The sequence below is a fragment of the Macaca mulatta genome, chromosome X (assembly GCF_049350105.2).
Source record: "Macaca mulatta isolate MMU2019108-1 chromosome X, T2T-MMU8v2.0, whole genome shotgun sequence".
Taxonomy (NCBI): domain Eukaryota; kingdom Metazoa; phylum Chordata; class Mammalia; order Primates; family Cercopithecidae; genus Macaca; species Macaca mulatta.
In genome coordinates this window covers 75,068,280-75,089,905 of record NC_133426.1, presented here as the reverse complement: position 1 = coordinate 75,089,905, position 21,626 = coordinate 75,068,280, and the positions used below count along the sequence as shown (strand labels likewise).

The following is a 21,626-nucleotide window of genomic DNA, read 5'->3' as shown; positions in this document are numbered from 1 at the left end:
AGTTGAGTAGAGAGGTACAGTAACATACCATTATATGTATATTCAGTATTTCCACCATACATACAGAATGGACAAAATAACTTCAAGAGTGTAGATAAGACCTATAATCCCAGCACTTTGGGAGGCCGAGGTGGGCAGCTCACCTGAGGTCAGGAGTTCAATACCAGCCTGGTCAACATGGCGAAACCCCATCTCTACTAAAAATACAAAAATTAGCCAGGTGTGGTGGCACGTGCCTGTAATCCCAGCTACTCGGGAGGCTGAGGCAGGAGAATTGTTTGAACCCAGGAGGCAGAGGCTGCAGCGAGCCGAGATTGTACCAATGCACTCCGGCCTGGGCAACAGAAAAAGACTTTGTCTCAAAAAAAAAAAAAAAAAAAAAAAGTGTAGATAAGAATGTAGTAAAATAATGTAATGTATTTAATAGTAAGTTCATGTACATTAATTTTTTTTGTTTCAGTGCTGCCTTTTTAATTTTAAAAATTAAATATATACTTTTAAACATACAGAAAATAGGAAAAAATAGCACATTGAATACCCATATACACACCAGTTAGATTCATTAACATTTTGCCATATATGCTTCATGCCACGTACATTAGTTTTTAATAATGGCTGTGACTAATAATTGGCAAGCAAAATTTCTGAAAATTTCACAATCAGCTCTTCTAAGTCAATACAGACTAGCTCTAGCAACCCTACTAGTCTCAGCTTTCTCACCCCAGTACCGTGATTAACCAATCAGGACAGAGAGAGCAGAGGAAGTGTGAGCATGGAAATGAACAATTTTCTTCTCCCAGTGGACTGAGAAATTTCTCAGCAGTGATAGCAGGGTACCCAACACAAAGCACACAACCTATCCTAGAACAGGCACAATGCTGGTGCATGTGTGTCTAAAAGCAGACTTTAGGGAGACACAGCCTTTCTAACCTTGCAAGCTCATTATTAGCCCTAGAAGCAACTCGTGTAAGTCCTGAGTCATGAGATGTACTAGGTGGCTCCCACACACACTAGGAGGAGCTTGAAAACTCCTCCTAGAATTTCCTTGCTTGGTGCCATCATTCTAAAACAAGACTTGTGCTAGTTAATCCACCCTTCCCCTGGAAAAGATAGAAAGTAGATATGTTGGTGTGCTCTGCCCAGGACAGCAGAAGTTTGGCCATTCCCTCCCTGCTCACACACAGAGAGCTACCGGAAACCACACAGAATCTTTCAAGAAAAGGGTGGCCAGCCTGCCTAGAAAGAAGTCTCATCTATCAAATCTGCCACTGTCTGCAGTCATCTGATGGCCTGCATGGAGCTAAAGGATCTACTTCGCTGATGGCTCAGTCATGTGGCTGCTGGCAGGAGACCTCAGGCCCTCACATTGTGGGCCTCTCCATAGGTTACTTGAATGCCATCAGGACATGACAACTAACTTAACCCCAGAGCGAGTGCTCCACTAGAGAGGGAGCACAGAGGAAGCTGCGCTATCTTTTTTATGATCTAGTCTCTGAAATGTCACAATCACTTCTGCTTTATTCTATTTGTTAGAAGTGAGTCACTAATGAATATCTTTATTCTATTCATTAGAAACAAGACATTAAAAGCAGCTCACCCTCAAGAGGAGGGGAAATAGGGTCTTCCTTTGAATGGAAGGAATAGCAAAAAATTTGTGGACAAATTTGACAGCTACTGCAGTTCTCCCTCTTTCCACCAACTATTAATATTCCTTCTACATGCAAAGTACACTCACTCCTCCCAAGGCTCCTAAAAGTCTCATCCCATTACACTATTAGTTTGAAGTCTAGATTTTCATCACTGAGATCAGGTCCAGGTCCAGGTCCGGGTGCACATAAGGCTCCTCAGATGTAGTTCTTGAAGTATAGCTTCTGGAGTACAGTTCCTCTCAACCTGAGGACCTGTGAACCAAAAAGAAAGATATCGGCCACAGATACAGCCAATATACAATGGTGGGAATGTGTAGAATAACCTCTACAGATGTTACTGTACAAGGAAAGGGTAAAACAGGCACAAAGGAGTCGCTGTTCCATAAACAATTCTGAAATATACCTAAGGATATGTTGCAAGTTCCTTGATTAGGACTCAGTCTGGGAATAATTCTCTGCACCTCTTGGCTCTCCCCGCTGGGCTCTTGGTTCCATCCTCTGAGTCATCTTTCCTTTTCACAAAAAGTACTCTGTGTTTCCAGGTGCATGATTTTCTCAGCTTTCTTCCTGCTGGTAGAATTTTGGAGATCCAAAGATCTCTTGTCATTTTGTATTGTCTCTGTCCCTTTCAGTTCAGGCTGGAAGTGTTTCCATAAATACAATTCTCTTTAAAACTTCATGAGTGTTCTCTGATTCTTATTAAGGTTTTCCCCATTACACCACAGCTTTGTCCAAAAATATCTTTGTGATGAGTCCTTCCTAACATTGGACATCTGCTGTGACTACTGAGGGACAGTGCCCTTAAGCTTCTTCAAAGCTCCGTGGCTTGACTGAACAGCTCTTTGAGGCATGACCTTGGATCTTTCTGAGGCTTTAACAAAGGATTTTACAGTCATACTTCCGGTTTTATTTTTTAGACCATGCTTTCCAGAGAGCACCCTGGATTTTACCTTTGTTCCATAGCTATTTCTTAATTTTGGCATTGTTTACCCTTGGAGGATCTAGGAATCTCCAAAATCAGCACTCCTTTTTGTTCAACATTTCTTCCTTCAGCATATCTCTGTCCTTTCACATTTTACGATAAGCAACAAGAAGCAACCAGGCAGCACCTTCAACGCTTTCAATGGAAGTTACTTTAGCTAGGTCATCCAGTTCATTTGGTACATTTTCTACTTTCCAAATAATTTCAGGTGACAGTGGAGCTAAACTTTCTGCCACTACGTAGAAAAGATCCCTCTTCCTTCACTTTCCTATAACATATTCCTTACTCCTATTTAACCCCACACTGGTAGCCTCCTCAAAGCTCAGAATTCTCCAAAAAGTCTATTCAAGAAATTTCAGCCTTTTATGGATACTCTCTTCAAAGTCCTTCCAGCTTTTGCAAAACTGCCTAATTCCCAAGCCACTCCCACATTTTTAGATCCTTTTTTTTTTTCCTTTTGAGACGGAGTCTCACTCTGTCACCAGGTTGGAGTGCAGTGGCTCAATCTTGGCTCATTGCAATCTCTGCCTCCCAGATTCAAGAGATTCTCCTGCCTCAGCCTCCCAAGTAGCTGGGACTACAGGAGTGCGTCACCATGCCCTGCTAATTTTTGTATTTTTGGTAGAGACGGGGCTTCACTATGTTGGCCAGGATGGTCTTGACCTCTTGATAGCACCCCACTTCCAGATAGCCAGATCTGTACTAGTTATGTTACTGCATAAAAAGTTACTCCAAAACTCAGTGGCTTAAAACAACAAACATACATTATCTCATAGTTTCTGTCTGTCAGGAATTTCAGAGTAGCTTATTTGAAAATGTAGCCTCAGGGTCTGATATGGTTTGTGTCCCCACCCAAATCTCATCTCGAATTGTAATCCCCATGTGTCAAGGAAGGGACCTGGTAGGAGGTGACTGGATCATGGTGGCAATTTCCCCTATACTATTCTCATGATAGTGATTTCTCACGAGATATGATGTTTTTATAAGTGTTTGACAGTTCTTCCTTCCCATGCTCTCTCTCGCCTGCCACCATGTAAGACATGCCTGCTTCCTCTTCTGCTACGATTGTAAGTTACCTGAGACCTCCCAAACCATGTGGAACTGTGAGTCAATTAAACCTCTTTTCTTTATAAATTACCCAGTTTCTGAATCCTCATTTCTCACCCTAAACAAAAACCAACTGAAGATGGATCAAAGACTTGAATCTAAGACCTGAAACCATAAAAATTCTAGAAGATAACTGATATGGTTTGGCTGTGTCCCCACCCATATCTCATCTTGAATTGTAGTTCCCATGATTCCCACATGTTGTGGGAGGGACCTTGTATTAGGGTTCTCTAGAGGGAAAGAATTAATTGGAGATATATATATACACACACACACACACACACACACACATATACATATAGGAGTTTATTAAGTATTAACTCACACAATGACAAGGTCCCACAATAGGCTGTCTGCAAGCTAAGGAGCAAGGAGAGCCAGGCCAAGTCCCAAAACTGAAGAACTTGGAGTGCAGTGTTTGAGGGCAGGAAGCATCCAGCACACAGGAGACAGATGTAGGTTGGGAGGCTAGGCCAGTCTCACCTTTTCATGTTTTCATGCTTGCTTTATATTGGCTAGAGGCTGATTAGATGGTGCCCACCAGATTAAGGGTGGGTCTGCCTTCCCCAGCCCACTGACTCAAATGTTAATCTCCTTTGGCAACACCCTCACAGACACACCCAGGATTAGTATTTGGGACCCTTCAATCCAATCAAGTTGACACTCAGTATTAAGCATCACAGACCTGGTTGGAGATAATTGAATCATTGGGGCAGTTTACCCTATACTGTTCTCATGGTAGTGAATAAGTCTCACAAGATCTGATGGTTTCATAAGGGGAAACCCCTTTTGCTTGGCTATCATTCTCTCTTGCCTGCTACCATGTAATATGTGTCTTTCGCTTTTCACCATGATTGTGAGGCCGCCCCAGCCACCTGGAACTGTGAGTTCATTAAAACACTTTTTCTATATAAATTACCCAGTCTGGGGTATGTCTTTATCAGCGGCATGAAAATGGACTAATACAGTCAACTGGTACTGGTAGACTGCGGTGCTGCTGTAAAGACACCCAAAAATGTGGAAGACACTTTTGAACTGGGTAACAGGCAGAGGTTGGAACAGTTCAGAGGGCTCAGAAGAAGACAGGAAAATGTGGGAAAGTTTGGAACTTCCTAGGGACTTGTTGAATGGCTTTGACCAAAATGCTGATAATGATATGGACAATGAAATCCAGGCTGAGTTGGTCTCAGATGGAGAAAAGAAACTTGTTGGGAACTGGAGTAAATATGACTCTTGCTATGTTTTAGCAAAGAGACTGGTGGCATTTTGCCCCTCCCCTAGAGATTTGTGGAACTTTGAACTTGAGAAAAATGATTTAGGGTATCTGGCAGAAGAAATTTCTAAGCAGCAAACTATTCAAGATGTGACTTGAGTGCTGTTAAAGACAATCAGTTTTATAAGGGAAGCAGAGCATAAAGTTTGGAAAATGTGCAGCAAGACAATGCAATAGAAAAGAAAATCCCACTTTCTGAGGAGAAATTCAATCTGGCTGCAGAAATTTGCATAAGTAACAAGGAGCCAAATGTTAATAACCAAGACAATGGGGAAAATGTCTCTAGAGCATGTCAGAGGTCTTCACAGCAGCCCCTCCCATCACAGGCCTGGAGGCCTAGGAGGAAAATATGGTTTTGTGGGCTGGGCCCAGGGGCAGAATGATATGGTTTGGCTGTGTTGCCACCATATCTCATCTTGAATTGTAGCTCTCATAATTCCCACATATTGTGGGAGGGGCCCAGTGGAAGATAATTGAATACTGTTCTTGTGATAGTGAATAAGTCTCATGAGATCTGATGGTTTTATAAGGGGAAACCCCTTTCACTTGTTTCTCATTCTCTCTTGCCTGCTGCCATGTAAGACATGCCTTGGCTTCTCCTTTGCCTTCCACCATGATTGTGAAGCCTTCCCAGCTATGTGGAAATGTGAGTCCATTAAACCTCTTTCCTTTAGAAATTACCCAGTCTTAAGTATGTCTTTATTAGCAGTGTGAGAACAGACTAATACAATAACATTGGGAATACCCTTCTAGACATAGGCCTAGACAAAGACTTCATGACCAAGAACTCAAAAGCAAATGCAACAAAAACAAAGATAAATAGATGGGACTTAATTAAAATAAAAAGCTTCTGCATAGCAAAAGAAATAATTAGCAGAGTAAACAGATAACCCACAGAATGGGAGAAAATCTTCACAATCTAAACATACAACAAAGGACTAATATCCAGAATCTACAAGGAAGTCAAACAAACCAGCAAGAACAAAACAAAATTTCCATCAAAAAGTAGGCTAAGAATATGAACAGGCAATTCTCAAAAGAAGATATACAAATGGCCAAAAAACATGAAAAAATGCTCAACATCACTAAATATCAGGGAAATGCAAATCAAAACCACAATGCAATACCACCTCACTCCTGCCAGAATGGCCATAATCAAAAAATAATAAAATAATAGATGTTGGCATGGATGTGGTGAAAAGGGAACACTTTTACACTGCTGGTGGGAATGTAAACTAATACAAACACTATAAAAAACAGTGTGGAGATTCTTAAAGAACTAAAAGTAGATCTATGTATGATTTGATCCAGCAATCCCACTACTGGGTATCTACCCAGAGGAAAATAAGTCATCATATGAAAAAGATACCTGCACATGCATGATTATAGCATCACCATTCACAGTTGCAGAACTATAGAACCAGCCCAAATGCCCATCAATCAACAAGTGGATAAAGAAAATGTGATACACACACACACACACACACACACACACACACCATGGAATACTAGCATACTACTCAGTCATAAAAAGGAACAAAATAATGGCATTTGCAGCAATCTGGATGAAATTGGAGACCAATATTCAAAGTGAAGTAACTCAGGAATGGAAAACCAAACATCTTATGTTCTCACTTATAGGAAGAGCTAACCTGTGATGATACAAAGGCATAAGAATGATTCAATGGACTTGGGGGACTCGGGGGAAAAGGGTGAGGGGGATGAGGCAGAAAAGACTATATATTGGGTACCGTGTACTCCGCTCAAGTGATGGGTGCTCCAAAATTTCAGAAATCACCACCAAAAAATGTATTCATGTAACCAAATACCACCTGTTCCCCAAAAACCTATTGAAAATAAAAAAAAATATATATGGGGAAGAAAATATTACTGTTTATATTTAATTTTATACTGTATGTTTTAAAAATTATATTTTTGTTTATGTTTAATATATGTGAACATGTATAATGGATTAAAAATAGATATCAAGAGTGAGTGTTCAAAGTATTTTAGTCATCAAAAAAGTTTGGATGCTATTGTAGTGTGTCGATGAAAAGAGTCAAACTCTAAAATATTTGAAGAGATTTTATTCTGCGCCAAATATGAGTTACAATGGCTTGTGATACAGCTCTCAGGAGGTCCTGAGAACATGTGCCCAAGGTGGTTGGGGTGCAGCTTGGTTTCATACATTTTAGGGAGGCATGAGACACCAATCAAATACATTTAAGAAATACATTGGTTTGGGCCAGATGCGGTGGCTCACGCCTGTAATCTGAGCACTTTGGGAGGCCGAGGCGGGTGGATCACCTGAGGAAAGGAGTTTGAGACCAACCTGGCCAACATGGTGAAACCCCATCTCTAGTAAAAATATAAAAATTAGCCAGGTGAGATGGAGGGTGCCTATAATCCCAGCTACTCAGGAGACTGAGGCAGGATAATCACTTGAACCCGGGAGGCGGAGGTTGCAGTGAGCCGAGATCATGCCACTGGACTCCAGCCTGGGTGACAGAGCGAGACTGTCTCCAAAAACACACAGAAAAGAAAGGAATACATTGGTGTGGTTCAGAAAGGTGGAACAACTCAAAGCAGGGGCTTCTAGGCTATAGGTAAATTTAAACGTTTTCAGATTGACAATTGGTTGAGTTTGTCTAAAGACCTGGGATCAATAGAAAGGAAATGTTCTGGCTAAGATAAAAGATTGTGGAGACCAAGGTTCTTTTGTGGTCTTATAGTGGCTGCCCATAGAGACAATAGATGACAAATGTTTCCTATTTGGACCTTTAAAAGGCAGTGGCCTCTTACTTAATCTCTTCAGGATTGGGAGGGGCTAGAAGAAAAAGATCTAGCTATGTTCATAGAGATTCTTTACAAATGCACATTTTCCCCCACAAAGGACCATTTCAAACTATGGCAAAGTAGAATATTTTGACTTCCTTCTTTGTCATGTAATGTTATGCCAGAGTCATATTGGAAAGTTAGTCATGATATATAGGGTTAAATAAAACCCATCAGATGAGAATTTATGATTTGTAGGGCATGACTCCTATATTTGTAGATAGGAATTTGGGCAAGATAAAAAATCAGACCTCAGTCCTCAAGTGGATGGCCTTGCATGACGTAGTAAAGAACCTGGACTTCATCAAAGGCTATGAGGAACCTAAGGACATGAAGAATGTTAACCAAAAGATCTGATTTGCATTTTAGCTATATTATCCTGATAGCTGTTAGCGTGGATTTGAGAAAAATAAAACTCCAGGAAGGGCGACCATTTAGGAGGCTGTTGCAATCATTCAAAACACAGACGGTGAGAGCCTGGATGAAACTGTAGTGGTATATGTAGATTTAAAAAAAATAAAAGAATTAAAACATGAAAAAAACAAATTACCCAGTCTTGGGCAGTTCTTTATAGCATTGTGAGAATGGACTAATACAGGAAAATTGGTATCACAGAGAGTGGGGTATTGCTATCAAGATAACTTGAAAATGTGGAAGTGACTTTGGAACTGGGTAAGGGCAGAGGTTGTAACAGTTTGGAGGGCTCAGAAGAAGACAGAAAGACGTTGGGAAGTTTGGAACTTCCTAGAGACTTGTTGGATGCTTTGACCAAAATGCTGATAGTGATGTGGACAATGAAGTCCAGGCTCCATCTTCAACTCCATCTCAGATGGAGATGAAGAACTTAATAGGAACTGGAGCAAAAGTCACTGTTTCTATGCTTTAGCAGAGACTGGTGGCATTTTGTCCCTGCCCTAGAGATCTGTGGAACTTTGAACTTGAGAGAGATGATCTGAAATTGGAACTTATGTTTAAAAGGGAAGCAGAGCAAAAACATTTGGAAAATTTGCAGCCTGACAATATAACAGAAAAGAAAAACCTGGAGGGCATTGCGAGATGGCCAAATAGGAACAGCTCCGGTCTGTAGCTCCCAGAGTGATTGAAGCAGAAGGTGGGTGATTTCTGCATTTCCAACTGAGGTACCTGGTTCGTCTCATTGGGACTGGTTGGACAGTGGGTGCAGCACAAGGAGGGTGAGATGAAGCAGGGTGGGGTATTGCCTCACCCGGGAAGTGCAAGGGGTCAGGGGATTTCCCTTTCCTAGCCAAGGGAAGCCATGACAGACTACCTAGAAAAATGGGACACTCCTGCCCAAATATTGTGCTTTTCCTAAGGTCTTAGCAACCTGCAGACAAGGAGGTTCTCTCCTGTGCCTGGTTCAGCAGGTCCCACGTCCACGGAGCCTTGCTCACTGCTAGTGCAGCAGTCTGAGATTGAACTGTGAGGTGGCAGCCTGGCTGGGAGAGGGGCATCTGCAATTGTTGAGGCTTGAGTAGGTAAACAAAGTGGCCAGGAAGCTCAAACTGGGCAGAGCCCACGCAGCTCAACAAGGTCCACTGCCTCTAGATTCCAGCTCTGTGGGCAGAGCATAGCTGAACAAAAGATAGCAGACAACTTCTGCAGACTTAAACGGCCCTGTCTGACAGCTCTGAAAAGAGCAGTGGTTCTCCCAGCATGGCATTTGAGCTCTGCGAATGGACAGACTGCCTCCTCAAGTGGGTCCCTGACCCCTGTGTAGCCTAACTGGAAGACATCTACCAGTAGGGGCCAACAGACACCTCATGTAGGTGGCTGCCCCTCTGGGATGAAGCTTCAAGAGGAAGGATCAGGCAGCAACATTTGCTATTCTGCAGCCTCCGCTGGTGATACCCAGGCAAAGAGTGTCTGGAGTGGGCCTGCAGCAAACTCCAACAGACCTGCAGCTGAGGGACCTGACTGTTAGAAGGAAAACTAACAAACAGAAAGGAATAGAATCAACATCAACAAAAAGGTCATCTACACCAAAACCCCATCTGTAGGTCACTGACATCAAAGAACAAAGGTAGATAAAACCACAAAGATGGGGAGAAACCAGAGCAGAAAAGCTGAAAATTCTAAAAATCAGAGCACCTCTTCTCCTCCAAAGGATTGCAGCTCCTCACCAGCAATGGAACAAAGCTGGATGGAGAATGACTTTGACGAGTTGACAGATGTAGGCTTCAGAAGGTCGGTAATAACAAACTTCTCTGAGCTAAAGGAGGATGTTCAAACCCATCACAAGGAAGCTAAAATCCTTGAAAACAGATTAGATGAATGGCTAACTACAGTAAACAGTGTAGAGAAGACCTTAAATGACCTGATGGAGTTGAAAACCATGGCATGAGAACTTTGTGACGCATGCACAAGCTTCAGTAGCCGATTCGATCAAGGGGAAGAAAAAGTATCAGTGATGGAAGATCAAATTAATGAAATAAAGTGAGAAGACAAGGTTAGAGAAAAAAGAGTAAAAAGAAACAAACGAAGCCTCCAAGAAATATGGGACTATGTGAAAAGACCAAATTCACGTTTGATTGGTGTACCTGAAAGTGATGAGGAGAATGTAACCAAGTTGGAAAACACTCTTCAGGACATTATCCAGGAGAACTTCCCCAACCTAGCAAGGCAGGCTAAAATTCAAATTCAGGAAACACAGAGAATATCACAAAGAGACTCCTCGAGAAGAGCAACCCCAAGACACATAATTGTCACATTCACCAAGGTTGAAATGAAGGAAAAAGTGTTAAGGGAAGCCAGAGAGAAAGGTCAGGTTACCCACAAGGGAAACCCATCAGACTAACAGCAGATCTCTTGGCAGAAACCCTACAAGCCAGAAAAGAGTGGGGGCCAATATTGGACATTCTTAAACAAAAGAATTTTCAACCAAGAATTTCATATCCAGCCAAACAAAGCTTCATAAGTGAAGGAGAAATAAAATCCTCTACAGACAAGCAAATGCTGAGAGATTTTGTCACCACCAGGCCTGCCTTACAAGAGCTCCTAAAGGAAGCACTAAACATGGAAAGGAACAACCAGTACCAGCCACAGCAAAAACATGCGAAAATGTAAAGACCATCAATGCTATGAAGAAACTGCATCAATTAATGGGCAAAATAACCAGCTAACATCATAATGACAGGATCAAATTCACACATAACAATATTAACCTTAAACGTAAATGGACTAAATGCCCCAATTAAAAGACACAAACTGGCAAATTGGATAAAGAATCAAGACCCGTCAGTGTGCTGTATTCAGGAGACCCATCTCACGTGCAAAGACATACATAGGCTCCAAATAAAAGGATGGAGGAAGATCTACCAAGCAGATGGAAAGAAAAAAAAAAAAAAAAAACCAGCAGGGGTTGCAATCCTAGTCTCTGATAAAACAGAGTTAAAACCAACAAAGATCAAAAGAGACAAAGAAGGCCATTACATAATGATAAAGGGATCAATTCAACTGGAAGAGCTAACTATTGTAAATATATATGCACCCAATACAGGAGCAACCAGATTCATAAAGCAACTCCTTAGAGACCTACAAAGAGACTTAGACTCCCACACAATAATAATGGGAGACTTTAACACCCCACTGTCAATATTAGACATATGAATGAGACAGAAGGTTAACAACGATATCCAGGACTCAAACTAAGCTCTGCAACAAGCAGACCTAATAGACATCTACAGAATTCTCCACCCCAAATCAACAGAATATGCATTCTTCTCAGCAACACATTGCACTTAGTCTAAAATTGACCACATAATTGGAAGTAAAGCACTCCTCAGCAAATGTAAAAGGAGAGAAATCACAACAAACTCTCTCTCAGACCACAGTGCAGTCAAATTAGAACTCAGGATTTAAAAACTCACTCAAAACTCCACAAATACATGGAAACTGAACAACTTGCTCCTGAATAACTACTGGGTAAATAACTAAATGAAGGCAGAAATAAAGATGTTCTTTGAAACCAATGAGAACAAAGACACAACTTACCAGAATCTCTGGGACACATTTAAAGCAGTGTGTAGAGGGAAATTTATAGCACTAAATGCCCACAAGAGAAAGCAGGAAAGATCTAAAACTGACACCCTAACATCACAATTAAAAGAACTAGAGAAGCAAGAACAAACAAATTCAAAAGCTAGCAGAAGGCAAGAAATAACTAAGATCAGAGCAGAACTGAAAGAGATAGAGACACAAAAAACTCTTCAAAAAAAAAATCAATGAATCCAGGGGCTGGTTTTTTGAAAAGATCAACAAAATTGATAGACTGCTAGCAAGACTAATAAAGAAGAAAAGAGAGAATTATCAAATAGATGCAACAAAAAATAATAAAGGGGATATCACCACCGATCCCACAGAAATACAAACTACCATCAGTCAATACTATAAACACCTCTATGCAAATAAACTAGAAAATCTAGAAGAAATGGATAAATTCTGGGACACATACACCCTCTCAAGACTAAACCAGGAAGAAGTTGAATCTCTGAATAGACCAATAACAGGCTCTAAGATTGAGGCAATAATTAATAGCCTACCAACCAAAAAAAGTCCAGGACCAGACAGATTCACAGCTGAATTCTACCAGAGGTACAAAGAGGAGTCGGTGCCATTCCTTCTGAAACTATTCCAATCATTAGAAAAAGAGAGAATCCTCCCTAACTCATTTTATGAGGCCAACATCATCCTGATTCCAAAGTCTGGCAGAGAGGCAACAAAAAAAGAGAACTTTAGACCAATATCCCTGATGAACATTGATGAGAAAATCCTCAATAAAATGCTGGCAAACTGAATGCAGCAGCACATCAAAAAGCTTATCCACCACGATCAAGTTGGCTTCATCCCTGGGATTCAAGGTTGGTTCAACATACGCAAATCAATAAACGTAATCCATCACATAAACAGAACCAATGACAAAAACCACATGATTATCTCAATAGATGCAGAAAAGGCCTTCAACAAAATTCAACGGCCCTTCATGCTAAAAACTTTCAATAAACTAGATATTGATTGAATGTATCTCAAAATAATAAGAGCTATTTATGGCAAACCCACAGCCAATATCATACTGAATGGGCAAAAGCTGGAAGCATTTCCTTTGAAAACTGGTACAAGACAAGGATGCCCTCTCTCACCACTCCTATTCAACATAGTGTTGGAAGTTCTGGCCAGGGCGATCAGGCAAGAGAAAGAAATAAAGGATGTTCGATTAGGAAAAGTGGAAGTCAAATTGTCCCTATTTGCAGATGACATGATTGTATATTTAGAAAACCCCATTGTCTCAATCCACAATCTCCTTAAGCTGATGAACAACTTCAGTAAAGTCTCAGGATACAAAATCAATGTGCAAAAATCACAAGCATTCCTATACACCATTAACAGACAAACGGAGAGTCAAATCATGAGTGAACTCCCATTCACAATTGCTACAAAGAGAAAAAAATACCTAGGAATCCAATTACAAGGGATGTGAAGAACCTCTTGAAGGAGAACTACAAACCAATGCTCAACGAAATAAAATAGGACACAAAGAGATGGAAGAATATTCCATGCTCATGGATGGGAAAAATGAATATCTTGAAAATGGCCATACTGCCCAAAGTAATTTATAGATTTAATGCGATCCCCATCTAGCTACCAATGACTGTTTTCACAGAACTGGGAAAAACTACTTTAAAGTTCATATGGAACGAAAAAAGAGTCCACATTGCCAAGACAATCCTACACCAAAAGAACAAAGCTGGAGGCATCATGTTACCTGACTTCAAACTACACTACAAGGGTACAGTAATCAAAACAGCATGGTACTGGTGCCAACACAGATATATAGACCAATGGAACAGAACAGAGGCCTAACAAATAACACGACACATCTACAACCATCTGATTTTTGACAAACCTGACAAAAACAAGAAATGGGGGCCGGGCGCGGTGGCTCAAGCCTGTAATCCCAGCACTTTGGGAGGCCGAGACGGGCGGATCACGAGGTCAGGAGATCGAGACCATCCTGGCTAACACGGTGAAACCCCATCTCTACTAAAAAATACAAAAAACTAGCCGGGCGCGGTGGCGGGCGCCTGTAGTCCCAACTACTCGGGAGGCTGAGGCAGGAGAATGGCGTGAACCCGGGAGGCGGAGCTTGCAGTGAGCTGAGATCCGGCCACTGCACTCCAGCCTGGGCGGCAGAGCGAGACTCCGTCTCAAAAAAAAAAAAAAAAAAAGAAATGGGGAAAGGATTCCCTATTTAATAAATGGTGCTGGGAAAACTGGCTAGCCATATGTAGAAAACTGAAACTGGATCCCTTCCTTACACCTTATACGAAAATTAATTCAAGATGGATCAAAGACTTAAATGTTAGATCTGAAACCATAAAAACCCTAGAAGAAAACCTAGGCAATACCACTCAGGACATAAGCATGGGCAAGGGCTTCATGACTAAAACACCAATGCAATGGCAACAAAAGTGAAAATTGACAAATGGGATCTAATTAAACTAAGGAGCTTCTGCATGGCAAAAGAAACTACCATCAGAGTGAACAGGCAACCTACAGAATGGGAGAAAATTTTTGCAATCTACTCATCTGACAAAGGGCTAATATACAGAATCTACAAATAACTCAGATTTACAAGAAAAAAACCAAACAACCCCATCAAAAGGTGGGCAAAGGATATGACCAGATACTTCTCAAAAGAAGACATCTATGTAGCCAACAGACACGTGAAAAAATGCTAATCATCACTGGTCATCAGAGAAATGCAAATCAAAACCACAATGAGATAACTGAGATACCATCTCATGCCAGTTAGAATGGCAATCATTAAAAAGTCAGGAAACAACAGATGCTGGAGAGGATGTGGAGAAATAGGAATGCTTTTACACTGTTGGTGGGAGTGTAAATTAGTTCAACCATTGTGGAAGGCAATGTGGCGATTCCTCAAGGACTAGAACTAGAAAAACCCAGCCATCCCATCACTGGGTATATACCTAAAGGATTATAAATCATACTACTATAAAGACACATGCACACATAGGTTTATTGCGGCACTATTCACAATAGCAAAGACTTGGAACCAACTGAAGTGTCCATCAATGATAGACTGGATTAAGAAAATGTGGCACATATACACCATGGAATACTATGCAGCCATAAAAAAGGATGAGTTCATGTCTTTTGCAGGGACATGGATGAAGCTGGAAACCATCATTCTCAGCAAACTATCACAAGGACAGAAAATCAAACACTGCATGTTCTCACTCATAGGTGGGAACTGAACAATGAGATCACTTGGACACAGTGCGGGGAACATCACACACCAGGGCCTGTCATGGGGTGGGGGGCTGGGGGAGGGATCACATTAGGAGAAATGCCGAATGTAAATGATGAGTTGATGGGTGCAGCACACCAACATGGCACATGTATACCTATGTATTAAACCTGCACATTGTGCACATGTACCCTAGAACTTAAAGTATAATAATAAAAAAAAGAAAACCCATTTTCTGAGGATAATTCAAGCTGGCTGCAGAAATGTGCATAAACAACAAGAAGCTGAATGTTAATGACCAAGACATTGGGAAAAATGTCTTCAGGGCATGTCAGAGACCTTCATAGCAGCCCCTCCCATCACAGGCCCAGAAGCCTAGGAGGGATAAATGGTTCTGTGGGCCAGGCCCAGAGACCCACTGCTGTGTGGAGCCTCAGGACTTGGTGTCCTGCATCTTAGTCACTCCAGCTCTAGCCATGGCTAAAAGAGGCCAAGGTACAGGTTGGGCCATTGCTTCAGAGGGTGTAAGCCCCAACTCTTGGTGGCTTCCACGTGGTGTTGGGCCTGTGGGTACACGGAAGTCAATAATTGAGGTTTGGCAACATCCACCTTGATTTCAGAGGATGTGTGGAAATGCCTGGATGTCCACACAGAAGTCTGCAGCATGAGGACCCTCTGCTAGCTCAGTGCTGAAGGGAAATGTGGGGTTGGAGCCCCGACACACAGTCCCCACTGGGGCACTGCCTAGTGGAGCTGTGAGAAGAGGGCCACCGTCCTCCAGACCCCAGAATGGCAGATCCACCAACAGCTTGCATGATGCACCTGAAAAAGCCACAGGTACTCAATGTCAGCCCATGAAGGAGCTGTCCAAGGCCATGGGAGCCCACGTCTTGCATCAGTGTGCCCCGAATGTGAGACATGGAGTCAAATTAGATTAATTTTGGAGCTTTAAGATTTAATGACTGCTGACCAGCACGGTGGCTCATGCCTGTAATCCCAGAACTTTGGGAGACTCAGGTAGGCAGATCACTTGAGGTCAGGAGTTTGAGACCAGCCTGGCCAATATGGTGAAACCCTGTCTCTACAAAAAATACAATAATTAGCCAGGCTTGGTGGTGTGCACCTATAATCCCAGCTACTTGGAAGGCTGAGGCTAGAGAATCACTTGAACCTGGGAGGCAGAGGTTGCAGTGAGCTGAGATCATGCCACTGTACTCCATAGTGGGCGACAGAGCAAGACTCAGTCTTCCAACAACAACAACGAAAAAAGATTAACGACTGCCCTTCTGGATTTTGGACTTGCACAGGGCCTGTAGCCCCTTTGTTTTGGCTCATTTCTCCTATTTGGAATGGGAGCATTTATCCAATGCCTGTAACCCCATTGTATCTTGGAAGTGACTAACTTGCTTTTTATTTTACAGGCTCCTAGGCAGAAGGAACTTGCCTTGTCTCAGATGAGACTTTGGACTTGAACTTTTGGGTTAACGTTGGAATGAGTTAAGACTTTGGGGGAACTGTTGGAAAGGCATGACTGGTTTTGAAATGTAAAAAGAACGTGATATTTGGGAGGGGCCAGGGCAGAATGATATGGTTTGGCTCTGTGTCCCCACCCAAATCTCATCTCAAACTGTAATCCCCATAATCCTCACGTGTCAAGGGAGGGAACTGGTGGAAGACAATTTAATTGTAAGGGTGGTTTCTGCCTTGCTGTTCTCATGATAGTGAGTGAGTTCTCACAAGATCCGATGGTTTGACAGTTTCTCCTTCACATCCTCTCTCTTGCCTGCTGCCATGTAAGACGTTCCTGCTTTCCCTTCTGCCATGATTGAAAGTTTCCTGAGGCCTCCCCAGCCATGTAGGAACTGTGAGTCAATTAAACCTCTTTTCTTTATAAATTACCCAGTCTTGGGAAATTTATTTTATTTATCTTTATAAATTACCCAGCTGTGTGTGAATGGACTAATACAGGGTCTGTCATATGGTTGCATTGATATAAGCAAGTCTAGGCCAGGTGTGGTGGCTCACACCTGTAATCCCAGCACTTTGGGAGGCCAAGGTGGGTGGATCACTTGAGGCCAGGAGCTCAAGATGAGCCTGGCCAACATGGTAAAATTCCATCTCTACTAAAAATACAAAAATTAGCTGGAAGTGGTAGTGCATAGCTGTGGTCCCAGCTACTCAGGAGGATGAAGTGGGAGGATCTCTTGAACCTGGGAGGTGGAGTCTGCGGTAACCTGAGATCATGCCACTGCACTCCATCCTGGGTGACAGAGCAAGACTCTGTCTCAAAAAAAAAAAAAAAAAAAAAAAAAAGATATAAGCAAGTCTACTATCATCTGAAGGCTTGAATGATGATAGAGGATTTTCTTCCAGGATGGCTCAGTCACATGGCTGTTGGCTGGAGGCCTCAGTTCCTCACCACACAGGCCTCTCCTTAGGTGTCTGCATGACATGGCAGGTAACTTCTTCCAGAGTTACCGATCCATAAGAGAAAGCTCAGAAGAAGCCACGCTGCCTTTTCTGACCTAGTCTCTGAAATCTCTGAAATTGCACACTGCTTCATGCTATTCATTAGGATCAGATCCTCAGGGGAGTGGGATTTAGGTTCCTGCCTTTGGAAGGGAGGAGGGTCAAAGAGTTTGTGGACACATTTATTTTATTTTATTTTATTTTATTATTTATTTATGTATTTATTTATTGAGACAGAGTCTTGCTCTGTCGCCCAGGCTGGAATGCAGTGGCATGATCTTGGCTCATTGCATCCTCCGCCTCCTGGGTTCAAGCGATTCTCCTGCCTCAACCTCCTGAGTAGCTGGGATTACAGGCACATGCCACCACATACAGCTAATTTTTGCATTTTTAGTAGAGACGGGGTTTCACCATGTTGGTCAGTCTGGTCTTGAACTCCTGACCTCATGATCCACCTGCCTTGGCTTCCCAAAGTGCTGGGATTACAGGCGTGAGCCACCACGCCCGGCCTGTGGACATATTTTTACATCATCACACTCCTCCTTTTATCCCAGGATGTCATGGCTAGGACAGGCAAGCAGAGTTCTCTAACCTGAGCAGGAAAAAAGGAAGGCTCAGAGAAATTAAGTGGCCTGACTGATATGCACAATAGTTCTCACGGATTAGCAGAGCTTTCAACCCAGGTATTGCTAGAGATGGCCAGAAGAGAGGCGAGGATACAAGACAACCTGGATCTTCTGAGAATCATGCTGCATAACGTCATCTGTCATCTCACCCAGAAAATACCACATCTTTACGCCAATTTTTAGCATATGTCAGTCACCATGTTAAGTGCTTTAAGTGCATTAGCTTAGTTAAAACTCACAAAATCCTTTGAAGTAAACACTTTTATCATATCCACTTTACAGTATGAAATCTGTGGCTCAGAACAATGAAGAAGGAACTACATGGTCACAGAGCTACTGGCAGAAAAGTCTGGATTCAAACTCAGGTTTGTCTAACACTAGAATGCTTTAAACAACACAAGATGAAAGTTTCTGTCTTGAAGATCCAAGAGAAGTTTGAGTAAAGACATAATATATCTATGCTCAGCCTGACTAGCAGTAGTATTATCAATGTATCTTGAGAATGTATGGCTTTAAAAGAGCAAAGACTATCATTTAAAAGAGCAAAGACTATCATTTAGTAAGTACCTGTTATTTTCCAGATGCTTAACTCATGAAAACACATTTGATCTTCACAGTAGATATGTGGGATAAGTATAATTAGATACACTTTACAGATGAGGAAGCGCAGAGAAGTGAAGTGACTTACTCAAAATGGTACCAATAGTCATGTATGTTTCCAAAACCTGGCTCCATGCCAGGGATTTTTAATGAGCCTCATATAGTCCAAGGGCTTAATGAGGCATTGGAAGGTGCTCGACTTCACCTTATACAGAGCTGCTCTCCCTCTTTTATCTAGTTGACATAGTGAGCTTCTATACAATACATATTTCATTTGAATCGAGGATATCTTGGCTTAAGAAGAGGAAAAAAACCACAAAGCTATTTTCAAGTACACCATAAGGCTTTCTCTGAGTGCTCAGGCCTATGAAAACCTTGCATTTGTCACTCATCCACTCTCTTCACTTCTAACATCATCTTCAAGTAGAACAGTCACAAAGATTCCCAAGGCAAAGTAAGCATGAGTCTAAGGAAGTTGGGGTCTTCAGGGAGTTGCCCAAATGTGGGCACAGTTGCAGGAAGTACATGTCAATGTAGAGTTCCTAAAGTCCCAGCTTTCTGGCTGGAGGATCAAAAAGGAGAGCTCCAGAAAAGCAGAAAGTATCAGGAAGATTATGAAGAGGGAGGAATTCAGAAAAGTGATCTTTAAAGCTGTTTATGAACTGCTGGGTTTACACCTCAAGCTGCATATGCATGGATCTCATCCAAAATCACATATACAGATGTTGAGAAGGAAGGAAAGAATAGAACACCACCACACAGTTGGGCAGATCTGAATAGCATTGCAAAGCCTTTGCAAACTGAATGGACACTGAAACTGCAACCCATAGAAGGCGGGTCAGAACTTAACTTAGTCAAAGCTGGCTAAAACCAAAACTATCAACATTCTCCTTAGGGTTTAAACAGGACCCAGGGTCTCATGAGATAATATTGACAATATTCAGAACATATTCCAAAATTATTTGTCATATGAAGAACCAGAAAAATCTCAACTTACAAGGGAAAAGAGTCAACAGATGTCAACACTGAGAAGACATAGATATTAGAAACATCTGACAAAGAATTTAAAGCAGCTCATATAAAACTCCTTTTTAATAAGTAAATGCTAAGACCTAGAAACAAACTGAAAGATCAAATTTTCAGCAAGGAAATAGGAGCCATCAAGAAAAACCAAATGGAAATTATTAAAACTGAAAAATAAAATAATCAGAATTTAGAAGTTACTGAATGAGCTCAATAGCAGCATGGAGATAACAGGAAAGAATCAGTGAGCTTGAAGATCATATAGATCAATACAAATTATCCAATAGGACCAAAGCTAAGGAGATACAGGTGAGGCGATCACCTCAGGCACAAAACTTAAGTGGGAGTGGGGGAGTACCAAAACACTCAGTAATCAAGACAAATATTTTAATTCCATAATTTTTAAAAATCAAAATTAAAACAAAACTTCATGATGAGTAATGAGTAATGTATGAAAATTAAATAAAGACAGGATTAGCAATAGTGCTGTGCTGAGCCATATTGGAACCTGAGGCAGATGGCAAAACAAGCAATACTGATGCAATCTAAACCACAGAGAGAAAACATTGGATAAAAACTAACAGAGCCTCGAGAAACTGTAGGATAATACCAAATGGCCTAACATTCCTCAGAATCTGAGAAGGAAAAAAGAAAAAGGGAAATGCAGAAAATAATTTTGAAAAATAATAGCTGAAAACTTCCTAAATTTGATGAAAGACATAAAGCTATAAGTTCAAGAGGTTCATCAACCCCCAAGCAGAATAACCACAAAGAAATCTATGCCCAGGCTGGGCACAGTGGCTCACACTTGTAATCCCAGCATTTTGGGAGGATGAGGTGGGAAGATCTCTTAAGCCCAGGAGTTCGAGACCAGCCTGGGTAACATGGTGAAACCCCATCTCTACAAAAAACACAAAAACTAGCCAGGCATGGTGGCACATGCCTGTAATCCCAGCTACTTGGTAGGCTGAGGTGAGAGGATCACTTGAGCCCAGGAGGTGAAGGTTGCAGTGAGCCATGTTCAAACCACTACAAACCGCAACAGAGTGAGACCCTGTCTCAAAAAAAAAAATTAAGAAATAAAAATTTTAAAAAAGAAATACATACCCAGACACATAATAATCAAACTGGTAAACACTACAAGAAAGAAAAAAAATCTTAAAAGTAACCAGACAAAATCAGTGCATTACTTAGAGGGGTATAATGATTAGAATGACTGGATTTCTTATCAGAAACTAGGGAGGCAAGAAGGAAGTGGAACAACAGTAAATAACTATTGTCCTAGAATTCTATATCTGAAGGAAATATTCTTCAGGAGTAAAATTGCAATAAAAACATTGTTGGATTAAAAAAACCCTAATAATTCATTGCCAGCAGATATGCTCTAAAATAATTATTAAGGAAAATTTTTACACAGAAGTGAAATTATACTAGAAAGAAACTTGGACCACCGAAAATGAAGGAAGAGCAACATAAGTGGTAAATAGCTGGGTAGAAATAATAGATCATTCTTGTATTGAGTTCTTTACAATACGGTCCATACTTGAAAAGAAAATTATACCATTATCTGATGGTGGAGGTTTGTTTGCTTGTTTGTTTTGAGACAGGGTCAAACTCCAGTTGCCCAGGCTGGAGTGCAGTGGTATGATCACAGCTCATGGCAGCCTCGACCTCCCCAGGCTCAAGTGATCCTCCCACCTTGGCCTCCCAAAGAACTGCGATTATAGGCGTGAGCCACTATGCCGAGCCTGATGATGGAGTTTTCAGTTTATGT

General features: G+C 41.5%; 1 protein-coding gene across 1 annotated transcript in view; it reads right to left on the bottom strand.

Annotated features, from left to right (window-relative positions):
* Positions 1 to 445: 445 nt before the first annotated feature.
* The window catches only part of YIPF6 (Yip1 domain family member 6), a 79,769-nt gene continuing 58,588 nt past the window's right edge, over positions 446 to 21,626 (bottom strand). Inside the window, exon 7 of the mRNA XM_077989692.1 lies at positions 446 to 1,901. Coding sequence (XP_077845818.1) covers positions 1,807 to 1,901 — 95 coding nt within the window. The 3' untranslated portion in view covers positions 446 to 1,806. The remainder of the gene's footprint in view (positions 1,902 to 21,626) is intronic.